The sequence below is a fragment of the Stegostoma tigrinum genome, chromosome 49, assembly GCF_030684315.1.
Source record: "Stegostoma tigrinum isolate sSteTig4 chromosome 49, sSteTig4.hap1, whole genome shotgun sequence".
Classification (NCBI taxonomy): Eukaryota; Metazoa; Chordata; class Chondrichthyes; order Orectolobiformes; family Stegostomatidae; genus Stegostoma; species Stegostoma tigrinum.
Window position 1 is genome coordinate 1,879,732 of NC_081402.1, and position 14,276 is coordinate 1,894,007.

Here is a 14,276-nt window from a genome sequence, read left to right on the forward strand (position 1 = left end):
TCCTGACATCTCTGCTATTTGCGATATATATCAGTGACATAGATGAAAACTTAGGCAGGTTAGTAAGTTTGTAGATAACACAAAGATCATTGAAGTTGTGCATAGTGTAGAAGGTTGTCAAAGGATAAATGGGATACAGATCAGTTACAGATGTAACCGGAGAAATGGCAGCTGGAGTTTAATCAGGTGAGTGTGAGGTGCTGCACTTTGAGAGATCAAATGTTAAGAAAAATATACAGTTAATGGCAGGACCCTGAACAGCGTCGATGTGCTGAGGGATGTTAGGATTCAAGTCCATAGTTCCCTGAAAGTGGTCACACAAGTCAATATGGTAGTAAAGAAGGCATATGGCATGCTTGCCTTTACTGGTCAGGGAATTGAGCACAACAGTCAGGATGTTATATTGCAGCTTTATAAGGCTTTGGTTAGGCCACACTGAGAGTATTGCATCAATTCTGTCACCACATTACAGGAAGGATATGGAAGCTTTGGAGGGGGTGCAACACAGGTTACAGGGCTAATATAACATAGTAATACAAATAGGTATGGTATGGTACCAAGATATAGTAAGGGAAGAACGGTTAATGTAAGATATGCAAGTTAATAGCATTCTTACATGAGCATAATTTTTTTTCAAAAATTGGAGTAACTTAGATGCTTAATGAAAATCATGGCAGCAGAGCTCTCACCGGTGATATGTTCTTTCTGTGCTATGTGGTAAGTCATGGAAGCTTCAGCTGTCCCTGGTAACCATGTGTGCAGGAAGTGCATCCAACTGCAGGTATTGACTGTATTTCAGAGCTGGGGCTGTGGGTGAACTCACCGTGGAGCATCTGTGGTGTTGACTAAGTTGCAGAAAGCACGGTCAATAAGGTGGTTGTCTGCAGACTGAACAAACAGAAAGGGCATGGAAGACCAGCAGGCACAGCAGTAGAATGTAGATACTGCAGGAATCTCCTGTGGCTGCCCCCTTTCTAACAGATGTGACATTTTAAGTGGAGGAGATGAATGTGGAGGCGAATGCTGTGGGAGCCAACATCATGGCACTGGGCAGTGGTTCTGCTACACAAAAAGAAGGAAGAAGAATGACACAGTGGAACAGTGGAAGAGGATTCAATTATAAAGAGAACAAACAGGTGTTACTGCAACTGCAAAAGAGACTCCAGGATGATATCTGTGATAATGGGAACTGCAGGTGCTGGAGAATCCAAGATAATGAAATGTGAGGCTGGATGAACACAGCAGGCCCAGCAGCATCTCAGGAGCACAAAAGCTGATGTTTCGGGCCTAGACCCTTCATCAGAGAGGAGGATGGGGTGAGGGTTCTGGAATAAATAGGGAGAGAGGGGGAGGCGGACCGAAGATGGAGAGAAAAGAAGATAGGTGGAGAGGAGAGTATAGGTGGGGAGGTAGGGAGGGGATAGGTCAGTCCAGGGAAGACGGACAGGTCAAGGAGGTGGGATGAGGTTAGTAGGTAGGAAATGGAGGTGCGGCTTGGGGTGGGAGGAAGGGATGGGTGAGAGGAAGAACAGGTTAGGGAGGCAGAGACAGGTTGGACTGGTTTTGGGATGCAGTGGGTGGAGGGGAAGAGCTGGGCTGGTTGTGTGGTGCAGTGGAGGGAGGGGACGAACTGGGCTGGTTTTGGGATGCGGTGGGGGAAGGGGAGATTTTGAAGCTGGTGAAGGATGATATCTTACCTCACTGTGCTAGAGTCAGAGATGTCAGTGAATGGCTGCAGGGTATTTTGAAGGGAGAGGACAAACAGACAGAGATCATGATACACTTAAGTATCGATAACATACATAGTAAAAGGGTTGAGATCTTGCAAGCAGAGCTTAGGAAACTAGGAAGTAGATTAAAGAATAGGATCAAAAAGATAATCAATTCTGGATTCTGTCCAGTGCCACGTGTTAGTGTATATAGACTAGAAAGTTAGCCCAGATAAAGACGGATGGTACAGATGGGAGGGTTTTAGATTTCTATGATAGTGGGACTGTTTGGGGGTAATGGGTTGCCCCGTGTCAGAAATGGGAACAAGATTCTTGCAAGGAGGTTTTCTAGTTTTATTGAGGGGAGTTTAAACTGACTCAGTGGGCAGGGAAGGAAGGGGAAATAGTGGGTCCAGAGAGAAGGTTTAGCAGGAGAAAATAGAGTCATAGACATCTACAGCACAACAGTGGGCTGAAGTGGGCCCTTCAGCCCATTGCTTCTGAAATATTCTAATCCCATTTTCCAACTCTTAGCCCACAGACCTGTGTGACTTCGCATCACTAGTGCACATCCAAATACCTCTTCAATGTTATTAGGGTTTCTACCCCGATTGCCCTTAAAAGTAGTGAATGTATCATGCAAACCTTCTGCTCCTTACCTTAAATCTATGCCCCTGTCAATGATCCCTCCATTAAAGGGGAAAAGTGTCTTCCTGTCTAACATATCTATGCCCCTCACAATTTTATACATCTCGATCATGTCCCCTCAATCTCCTCTGCTCTGAGAAAAGCAACCGAAGTCTACCCATAACTGAAACTATCCAATTCAGGCAACATCCTGATAAATTTAATAAAACTGAAAGAACTGCTGATGCTGTAAATCAGGAACAAAAACAAATTTGCTGGAAAAGGTCAACAGTTCTGGCAGCATTTGTGAAGGGAAAAACAAAGTTAATGCTTCAGGTCCAGTGAGCTTTTTCAGCAACTTTGTTTTTGTTCCTGATAAATTTGCTCTGCACCCTCTCCAGTGCTATCAGATCCCAGCCAAAATTAGAAGAGACTGCAACAGGAAAGAGAAAGCACAGAAATTATAAGCCAGTTAAGGCACAAGGCAGTTGGCACTTTTTGATGGTATTTTAATGCAGAGAACCAGACAGTCAAGGCAGATGAGTTGAGGGCACAAATTAAACTATGGGAGTATGATGTCTTTACCATTGTTGTCACTGAGACATGTTTGAGAGAAGAGCAGGCTTGGCAGTTCAATATTTCAGAATATAAGTTTTCAGGCCAGTCAAGGAAGGAGGTAAATGAGGAGGTCATGTTGCACTGTTGATTAGGGATTCAATTACAGCAGAAAGGAGGGATGACGTCTTAGAAGGCTCCTCAATTGTAACTAAATGGGTAAAGTTTAGAAACCAGTGGGGAGCAATCACATTGCTGGGAGTGTGCTGCTGACCCCCAAATGATATATAAGAAACAGAACAGCAACATGCAGGTAAATTTCAGAGAAGTGTAAAAGTAATAAGGTAGTGATGGTAGAAGATTTCAACTTACCCAACATCACCCTCACCACAATCATCTCCATGAACCTTGAGCCAAGCTCACTAATGCCACCTGCACTGTTTCGAGACAATTGTGTATACTGACGATAACCCATTAACGTTTTCGGAAAAATTTAAAGATGAAAATACCAGACTGCTTGGATGGAGGCACGGTGCCAGGGACCCAGGTTTGACTCCAGCCTCAGGCAACGGTCTGTGCGGAGTTTGCACATTCCCCCTGTGTTTGCATGGGTTTCCTCTGGGGGGTCTAGTTTCCTCTCACAGTCCAAAGATGTGCAGCCTAGGTGGATTGGCTGTGTTAAATTGCCCATAGTGTTCAGGGGTGTGTGGGTTATAGGGGGATCAGTCTGGGTGGGATGCTCCAAGGAGCAGTGTGGACTTATTAGGCTGAAGGGCCTGTTCCCACACTGTAGGGAATTTAATCTAATCTTAATTTGAAAATTATACATGCAACAGGACAAGAGAACACAATTGCTGATGTGTAGTCATGATTTTGATGTAGGAAGATGAAGGTGTTTGGTGGTGGAAGAATTGAATTGAAGTGGACTATAGTATTGAATGAGTCAATGTAACGTATACGTATTGTAGTGTACTAATAAGGTATAAAGGCATCTTTGTATGTTGATGGTTCTTTATTTTAAGGCAGGAGATATGATGTAACTATGGCTTTAAGAGGCACATTTTTGTCCTTTTTTTTGAAGAGAGTTTTTGAGCCATAGATGAGAAGCTACCTCATCCAAGCCAATAAAGTAAACAGCCTATGAGGCCTTGGGTTTTGTTTTTAAGATTGTAACAATAGAAGCAAAATGGATGGGTGGATTCAGGCTCCCATAGAACCAAAGAATTAATTAGCTTTCAGTAATTGTTGGGGTTTTTGACAGTAGAACCTGTTAGATCTTTCTCAACCACAGCAAAAAGCTTGAGTTTTCTCTCTCTCAACCAGATTTTCTCTTGGTGTTCTTTTTTCCTGGACTGGTGAAATGTCGCATGTGAGACAATCTGTTTTACTGAATTTGCTTTTGCCAACAATGTGTTTATGGGATATTACTATATTGAAACACTTGCTGTTGAGTAGTTAAATAATCTATTATTCTGTTAAGTTTTCCAATAGAGTTAAAGTTATATTTATTCTTCTTTATGGAGGGTGAGAATAAAATGTGTTTTGTTTAAAGCCAAGGAGTGTAACCAATTACATTACATCTGGAACTCAGCACCTTAAACTTGCCTTTAAATAAGATCAAAGTTAGGGTTGAGACTATCCTTTTGATATATTTGAAGAGGGTTTGGTCTGGTCCAAGTTCCACTGTTCAAGTGCCCTGCTATTAAATCTTCTTGTAATGGACTCTGGCATTTTCCTCTGTAACAAGCTCAAGAAAATATTTATTATGACATTACCATTTCTTTATATCTACTGTGGATTCTCCATTCTCATCTACTAAACCAACACAAAAATATATAAATATGTATAGAAATTCTTGCTCAGTACATTTGCCCTTCTTGTTAATTTCTTCCTCCCATACTGTAATTCATATTTATTGATTAATCTTGTTGGCACAAAGCATTGCTACTGTTGACATTGCTGTGTTCTGACAAGTTTTTTTTAAAGTCACTCATGGGAGGTGGGCATCAGTGGCTGGGCCAGCATTTATTGCCCAATCTTGGTTGTCCTTGAGAAGGGAGTGGTGAATTGCTTTCTTGAATCGCTGCAGACCTTATGCTGTGGTAAACCTACACAGCCCTTAAAGAAGGAATACAGGATTTTAACCCAGTGACAGTGAACGAATGGTGATATATTTCCAAATCAGCATAGTGAGTAGCATGGAAGGGCACTTGCAAGTTTTCATCCTGTGTATATATGCCATTCTTGTTCTTCTAGATGAACATGTCCTTAACCAGCATTGAGATTGTCATATGCTATGCAACTCACTTTAAATGATATGAGTCATTTAGCAAGGTAGGTCATATACCAATTTTTGTTCCTGTTTCTTTCTCTCCCAGGCCTGGTTGCTACAGCTTTGTAGATGCCAGTTTGCAGAAATTTCCATGCTTGGTCAACATTGTCTGGACGAAGGTTGCACCTTAGTTCTGCTATTTCTAGGTGAATAGTCAGTATTGTTGTCTGCACTGTCATAACTGCCTGTTTTGGACAGATCTCATTCTCATAATGTCAGATCAAATTGGTGCTATTGCCTGGATTTCGGATGGCACCATAACAATTTGTGCTGATGTCTGCTGAAGAAGGGGATAATGTAGAGTCCACTCTGTGCACAAAGTTTTGGAAGCCACCATACCTTTCAACTTGCCAACACCATGCTGATCAAGTTATGTTTATACCATTAACCTGTGCAAAAACTAACTCCTATGTTAAAATGTCCAAGGAGAAATAATTTTTCTCTGTGGCAACTGCTCTAGAATATCATCCAGATTATTATGGATATGACCCTTGTCTTTGACATTGACATAGGAGATAGGTAATAAGCAGAGATGGTGGTATCAGAACTGCCATCTGATAACGGATGAAGAGCTATGAGGCGTTCAGCGGTTGTGACAGGCATTTCAATTGTCTGCATCAATTTACTGTTGACAAAAAAGCTCCATCTATGATCACAGACAGCAAATTGACTTTTGCCGTGGCAGTAGAATATAAAATTGACAGTAATAATTAACCCAGTATTGGCTTGTCTCGACTCTTTGAGAGTAGCAATGTTGATATTGAATGTTATACTGTTGTCTGTGAATATCCCCACTGGCTTTATGATGGAAAGAAGGCTGTTGATGAAACAAATGAAGATGTTTGGGCCTAAACCACTACCCTAAAAGCTCCTGCAGGGATGTTCTGGAGCTCAGATAACTGATACCCAACAACTACAACCATTCTCCTATGTGCCAGGTATGGCTGCAATCATTGGAGGTTTCCCCCAGTTCCCATTTATGTCAGTTTTGCTAAAGTTCCTTGACGCCACACTTGGCATTTAGCCTTCATATCATTCCCTCTCACCTCAACTCTGAATTTCAGCTCTTTCGCCCACAGTTAACCTAAAGCTGTTGCGAGGTCAGGAGCTGCATGACCATAGCAGAACCCAAACTAAATGCTACTGCTACAGGTTACTGCTAAAAAGGTGCTGCTTAATAGCACTTTTGACGGCAGCTTTAGAATTATTTGAGTAAATAGATTAGATGAAGAGGAAGCAGTGGATATATATTTGAATTTCCAGAAGTCATTTGATAAGATATCACATGCTAGGCTACTTTATAAGATTTAATAAGAGGTCGTATATTAACATAGATAAAGGATTGCCTAAGTAATAGATTACAGAGAGTGAGGATAAAGTAGGCATTTGCAGGATGTAACTCATGAAGTGCCACGCGGATCAGTACCATAGGCACAATTATTTACAATATATATTAATGACTTAGTTAAGGAAAATGAAAATACTATAGCTAATTTTGCAGATGACACAAAAATGAGTGGGAAGGCAAATAGTGAGACACAAAGTGTCTACAGAAGGATATAGACAGGTTAAGCAAGTGGGTAAACTCTTGGCAGATGGAATATAATGTGGGAAAATATGATGTTATGCACTTCGGCAGGAAAAATAAAGGAGCTGAATATTATTTAAATGGAGAAAAACTGCAGAAAGCTGCAACACAGCAAAATTCTTTACCACAGAGGGCTGTAGAGGTTGAGTCTTTTAGAATATTTGAGGCTGAGATAGACAGATTTTTAGTCAGTAAGGGAATCAATAGGGAAAAGTTGAAGGTTATCGGGTCAGCAATCAGAACTCCTTAAATGGTGGAGCAGACTTGATGGGCTGCATGGCCTGTTTCTCCTCTTTTTTATAGAATCCCTATGGTGTAGAATCAGGCAATTCAGCCCAACGAGTCTACATCGACCCTTTGAAGAGCATCCCACCCAGACACATCCACCTACTCTTTCCCTATAATCCTGCATTTCCCATGGCTAATGCAACTAACCTACACATCCCCGAACCCTAAGGGCAATTTAGTATGACCAGTCCACCTAACTTGTACATTTTGTGCTCATATGGACCTAACTAATGATCGAGAAGAACCTGCTAAAGTGATTATTGGCCAACCTGGATTTGTTCTGCTTTTTGTTTACAGGGTTTACCTAGATAGTTTTCCATATTGTTGGATAGCCAGTGCTATACCTGTATTGGAACAGCTTGGCTAGGATTGTAAGAAAGTTTCAGTACTATTGACTAAATGTCAGAGCCCATAGCCTTTATAGTCAGTATCCATTGCCCTATCAGAGCTGTTTATCAATGTCAACTGAAGTGAATCTAATTAGTTGAAGTAAAGACCTCTAGATGAAGCTGAGATTAATCATTGGCCCAGAACTTTAGCTGAACGTCATTGCAAATACTTCAACCTTAACATTTGCACAGATGTGCTGATCACCACCACTACCATTTAATGGCTGAACTCTCCCATCATTGAGGATTAGGATATTTGCTACACCTCTTCTTTGTTCTTTGAGAAGGTAACCAAACAGGTAGATGAGAGTAAACCGGTTGATGTGGTGTATATGGATTTCAGCAAGGCGTTTGATGAGGTTTCCCACAGTAAGCTATTGTACAAAATGCGGAGGAATGGAATTGTGGAAGATATAGCAGTTTGGATCGGAAATTGGCTTGCTGGAAGAAGACAGAGGGTGGTAGTTGATGGGAAATGTTCATCCTGGAGACCAGTTACTAGTGGTGTACCGCAAGGGTCGGTGTTGGGTCCACTGCTGTTTGTCATTTTTGTAAATGACCTGGATGAGGGCGTAGAAGGATGGGTTAGTAAATTTGCAGACGACACTAAGGTCGGTGGAGTTGTGGATAGTGACGAAGGATGCTGTAGGTTGCAGAGAGACATAGATAAGCTGCAGAGCTGGACTGAGAGGTGGCAAATGGAGTTTAATGCGGACAAGTGTGAGGTGATGCACTTTGGTAGGAGTAACCAGAAGGCAAAGTACTGGGCTAATGGTAAGATTCTTAGTAGTGAATGGGCAGAGAGATCTCGGTGTCCATGTACACAGATTGAAAGTTGCCACCCAGGCTGATAGGGCTGTTAAGAAGGCATACAGTGTTTTAGCTTTTATTAATAGAGGGATCGAGTTCCGGAACCAAGAGGTTATGCTGAAGCTGTACAAGACTCTGGTGCAGCCGCACTTGAAGTATTGCGTACAGTTCTGGTGACCGCATTATAAGAAGGATGTGGAAGCTTTGGAAAGGGTGCAGAGGAGATTTACTAGGATGTTGCCTGGTATGGAGGGAAGGTCTTACGAGGAAAGGCTGAGGGACTTGAGGCTGTTTTCGTTAGAGAGAAGAAGGTTGAGAGGTGACTTAATTGAGACATATAAAATAATCAGAGGGTTAGATAGGATGGATAAAGAGAGCCTTTTTGCTAGAATGGTGACGGCGAGCATGAGGGGGCATAGCTTTAAATTGAAGGGTGAAAGATATAGGTCAGATGTCAGAGGTAGTTTCTTTACTCAGAGAGTAGTAAGGGAATAGAACGCTTTGCCTGCAACAGTAGTAGATTCACCAACTTTAGGTACATTTAAGTCGTCATTGGATAAGCATATGGACGTACATGGAATAGTGTAGGTTAGATGGGCTTGAGATCGGTATGACAGGTCGGCACAACATCGAGGGCCGAAGGGCCTGTACTGTGCTGTAATGTTCTATGTTCTATGTTCTTCCTTCAGTGAGGTATTCAAATATCCACTGCAATCAGTGACAGGATGTGACAGGATTACAAGCTCAGATCTGTTTGGTTGAATGTGGAATTACTTGACTCTGTCTTTGTGTCACTGCTTATTATGTTTGGCACGCAGGCGGTCCTGTATTGTTCCACCACTTTTTATGTCTGGTGCTGCTCCTGGTGCGTCCTCCTGCATTCCTAATTGAACCATGATATGTCTCCTGATTTTATGGTAATGGTAGAGTAAGGGATATGCCAGGCTATGAGGTCATGTGTTGGATGAGTTATGCTAGCCTTGCAAAAATCTCAGGTGCAGGAGGTAATTAGGAAGGTTAATGAAAATGCTAGATCTTAATTCAAAGGTACATAACAGTAGAGAATTCTTACTGCAATTGTACAAGGTGCAGGTGAAAACACATTTGGAGTATTCTGAGCTTTCGTCCCCTTAAGTAAGGAAAGATATTATTTCATTGGAGAAATTTCAGAGAAGGTTCAGTAAAATGATCTCTGGTATGGAGGGATTGTCTCATGAGAAAAGGTTAAACAGGGTTGGGACTCTACTCGCCAGAATTTAGAAGAACAAGGAGTGATCTCATTTAACTATATAAGATTCTTAAGGGACTTGACAGAGTAATTGCTGAGAGAATGTTTCTCATCATGGGAGAAACTAGGACGGGGGGCTTAGACTGAGGACAAAGGAGTGCCAACAAGACTGCGTTGTGGGTCTTTGGAATGTCTTGCCATAGAGAGCTATGGGGCAGAGTCCTTGTGTATACTCAAGGCTGAGATAAATAGGTAGATTCTTGATGAGTAAGGGAAACAACAGTTACAGCCAGAACACAGGAAAATAGATGAGAGGTGTGTTGGATCAGCCGTGATCATATTAATTGGCAGAGTAGTCTTGATGGACCGAACAGTCTACTCCTATTATGGTCGTATGGTCTTAGATCCCTGGACCTGCTCTTCAATTTTATGTCCAGAGAGGAATCAAGCACTGTTTCATTATAACCCTGCTCATACAAGCTATATCCTCATATTCCACGAGTGTGAAACTTTAGCTACACTGAGTTCTGAGAAAGGGTCACGGACTCAAAACATTAACTCTGTTTCTTTCTTCGCAGATGCTGCCAGACCTGTTGAGCTTTTCCAACAACTTTGGTTTTGTCCCTGATTTACAGCATCCACAGCTCATTCCACTGAACTTTAGCTAAGTCTTTTGTGAGGGACTTCCTCAACCCCTACTTTCCAATCTATCAGAGATTCACTTCTCAGTTTCTTTTCTGTGAGAACCATGTTAATCAGTCTACTAGCCTTCAATCAGACTATCAGGATCACTGCAGAGTTTTAATTAAAGACTGTTCCCATGTACTGCAGCCCTAGGAGTTTCATTAAACTACTTTCAGGGAGAATGGTCTTCTTCGATCATCTATCTTAATGCTATTTCTCAATTGATTGTCATACATCTGAGCATTTAAATTGTTACACATGTTTCTTTAAAATAAGTTTATTCTCTGAAATAATATAGAAAATAACATTGTGAAATAAAGTTAAAAGGTTTTTAACAATTTAAATTAATAAATCTTATTCTTCTTCCTCTGCTTTGCGGTCCAGCGAAGAAGAGTCGACCCCCACCTCTTCATAATCCTTCTCGAGTGAGGCCATGTCTTCCCGTGCATCTTGGAACTCCCCCTCCTCCAGACCCTCCCCCACGTACCAGTGGACAAAGGCTCGCTTGGCGTACATCTTGTCAAATTTGAGGTTCATGCGAGTCCAAGCCAAGGAAATGGCAGTGGTGTTGCTCAGCATACAGAGGGCCCGCTGCACCTTCGCTAAGTCACCCCCTGGTACCACTGTCGGGGGCTGATAGTTAATGCCAACCTATAGTGTAAAAGGGAATAAAAAATATGCCAGATTCAACTGTACAAACCGATGCAACAACATCAGATCTGCTGGTTACAATGTAATTTTCAAGCTTAGATTTATGAATGTGTCACTGGACAAGTACCCAGACCTGCTTGATCAATTGCTTTTCTCCCAAATTTCAAGCTTCAGTTTCTCGTGGAATATGCACAGTGAGGCAGCATTCATAGCTAATTCAGCTTTTTATTACCTCTTTCCAATGTGACTATGATTCTGAGAAAGCCATGCTTTTATTTTCAGGCAATATTCACATGGCAGACTGAGGGCTTCAATCAAGGATCAAAGTTCTCCTCAAGTTCTACTCAGTTCGACTCAAGACTCAGACGGAGGTCCGATTTGATCCAGAAAAAGGGAGTGTTTGTTCTTGATGGTTGTGGACAGAGAGTCAGCTTTTTATCTGGATAGAGTAGACATGCCTGTGCGTGAGAGATGTGACCTACATTTTCCACATTTCTCCAGGGACCCATGGATTGAACACAAATCCCACACTTACCTTGAACCCAGTTGGGCACCAGTCAACAAATGCAATCGAGCGCTTGGTCTTGATGGTGGCGATGGCAGCGTTAACATCCTTGGGAACCACATCTCCTCGGTACAGCATGCAGCACGCCATGTACTTGCCCTGGCGGGGGTCACACTTCACCATCTGGTTGGCTGGCTCAAAGCAGGCGTTGGTGATCTCTGGCACTGAGAGTTGCTCATGGTAAGCCTTCTCAGCGGAAATGAGAGGTGCGTAGGTCACCAGAGGGAAGTGAATGCGGGGATAGGGGACCAGGTTGGTCTGGAACTCTGTCAGGTCCACATTGAGGGCACCGTCAAACCGGAGTGATGCCGTGATGGACGACACCACCTGTGCAATGAGACGGTTGAGGTTGGTGTAGGTTGGTCGCTCAATGTCGAGGTTTCGTCGACAAACATCATAAATGGCTTCATTGTCCACCATGAAGGCACAGTCGGAGTGCTCGAGGGTGCAGTGGGTGACAAGCACTGTGTTGTAGGGCTCAACCACTGCAGTGGAGATCTGGGGAGCAGGGTAGATGGAGAACTCCAGCTTGGATTTCTTGCCGTAGTCAACGGAGAGTCTCTCCATCAGGAGGGAAGTGAAACCTGAACCGGTGCCACCCCCGAAACTGTGGAAGATAAGGAATCCCTGCAGCCCTGTGCACTGGTCAGCCTGTGGGCAAATAAAGGGCAGTAAATTAAAATGTAAAAAGAAGTCATTAAAGTGCTGCAGAGAACTGTCTACACAGGACAGGAGAATGGAGAGGATATTGGTCCCTTGGAGGAAGACAGTAACAAAGATCAGCTGGATGAGTTATAGAGCAAGGAGTGTGAAGCAGTAGGGGTATAGAGACTGTGCTTGGAGTGTGGTGTCAATGGGTATCCCAGCCATTGTATGTGCATGTTGATGGGAATATTGGAGTAACAGTAATAGTGACCCAGGAGCCAATGAGTAGGATTTGTGTATGTGAATCATGTGGCCACTGATAAGGTCTCCCTTGCACAGAAACAGTGGGAAATAGCAAAATGTGAGTGGCTAATAACAAGCTGTAGCTGGGATTGAGCACTGTCATTTTTATACAACTTACCACTTTCCGTATGCGATCCAAGACCAGATCCACAATCTCCTTCCCAATGGAGCAGTGACCCCGGGCGTAGTTATTAGCTGCATCCTCCTTGCCAGTGATGAGCTGCTCAGGATGAAACAGCTGTCGATATGTGCCGGTGCGGACTTCATCTGCAGGTTGAGAGTACATATTTAAAACATAGAATATTCCAGCAAATATGATGCCTTCCTGCCAAGTTGCAAGGAGTTTAATGAGAAAACTAGCTAACAATCCTATCATCAATCTCTTACCAATCACAGTGGGCTCTAGATCGATGAACACAGCACGGGGGATATGTTTTCCTGCCCCGGTCTCACTGAAGAAAGTATTGAAGGAGTCGTCTCCTCCTCCAATTGTCTTGTCACTGGGCATCTGCCCATCCGGCTGAATCCCATGCTCCAGGCAATACAGCTCCCAGCAGGCATTGCCAAGCTGCACTCCAGCCTGGCCAATATGAAGAGAAAGGCACTCACGCTAAAGAGGAGAAAGAAAATACAGTTGTTTTTACACCTTCAAATCAGTCAGTACAACAGTAAAGAGAAAGATGTGTGAGGAGCAACAGGTTCACACACTGTGAATTCACTGTGATCACCATCTGATGAACTTGGTCTCACTTTTACAGGCCTCCATTCAACCTCAATTTATTGAGGATCATTCCATCCCTTATCCTAATTTGCATGATTCCCTGCGCTATGAATTCCCACTCCCTCTTTGATATACATACTCCATAGATACGGTCTGTCCCTGTGCTTTTCATTTCTTCACATTTTTATTCCCTTCTCTCTTTTTGGATGCTGTTATTCCTTTTGAGCTTCTTTTCCTTGGGGGATTAGCTCCCTCCCAGTTGGTTATGCTTCATCTTAAATTGTTGCATTTGCTATCAACTCCCCCTGTTTCCCGGTGGTTCTCACTCTTTCTGTGAATTTCCACTCTTCCAATGTATTCACCCTCCTAATAAATTCTGTCACCCATTCTATGGATCCTGCTTTCCCTGTGGACTCATTGTCTTGATCAAAAGCCATTACCCAATGCATTTGCCATCTCGTACCCACTCACCATGATCTTCTTCTTTTTTTGCCGTTCTTGAGAATGAGCAGTTTGTTGACGTTCGCCCTATTTATACCGCGCTCCATAGAATGTTCCAATCAACCGAACCGTGCTCTGATTGGCCTCCGACAATAAAAGATTATGGTTGCCTAGAGAATCAACAATAACAAACATTCACTGATGCCCGGCGCTGATTGGTTCCGCCGTTTGCGCAAAGAATCAATCAATCGCAATGATCTGTTGATGGCGGATCACTAGGCAACGCGGCTATCTTTGTTGATCAAATCTCCTTCAGTCAAACTGAAAATTAAAAATCATCTATCAATCAGTCATGGTTACATGGAAATCTCAGCTGATTAGCACTAAGTTAGAATGCTCAGGGAGCCAGTGCAAACATATGGACTGAATGGCCTCCTTCAGGACTATAATAATTCTATGATTCTGAATCCATCTATTTTAATGCGACCCCAGAGATTAATCACACATCATCAAGCTAATGAAGTTCCAACAATTCTATCTCAACACTCAAATGTTCATTAATTATTCTTCTTTTTATTCTCTTACTGAAATGTGTACTGCTGTGATCCTGTTTTAAATGGTTGTTGAATTTGTCCTTTAGAACCTTTCCATTGTGAATTGATCATACTTATTTTTCCTTCTCAATCTTTCAATCCAGTGATTAATGGCCAATGTCCCCCTCTTCATTATCATTCACACGT

The 14,276-nt window shown here is 42.6% G+C and overlaps 1 protein-coding gene across 1 annotated transcript; it reads right to left on the reverse strand.

Annotated features, from left to right (window-relative positions):
- Positions 1-10,564: 10,564 nt before the first annotated feature.
- Positions 10,565-12,897, reverse strand: LOC125450040 (tubulin alpha-1B chain-like). Its single transcript, XM_048525992.2, has 4 exons — positions 12,762-12,897; positions 12,493-12,641; positions 11,397-12,077; positions 10,565-10,861 (listed from the first exon to the last, which is right to left on the reverse strand). The coding sequence occupies exons 1-4, from the start codon at positions 12,880-12,882 to the stop codon at positions 10,565-10,567; spliced, it is 1,248 nt and encodes a 415-aa protein (XP_048381949.1). The 5' UTR covers positions 12,883-12,897.
- Between the last annotated feature and the right edge of the window lie 1,379 nt (positions 12,898-14,276).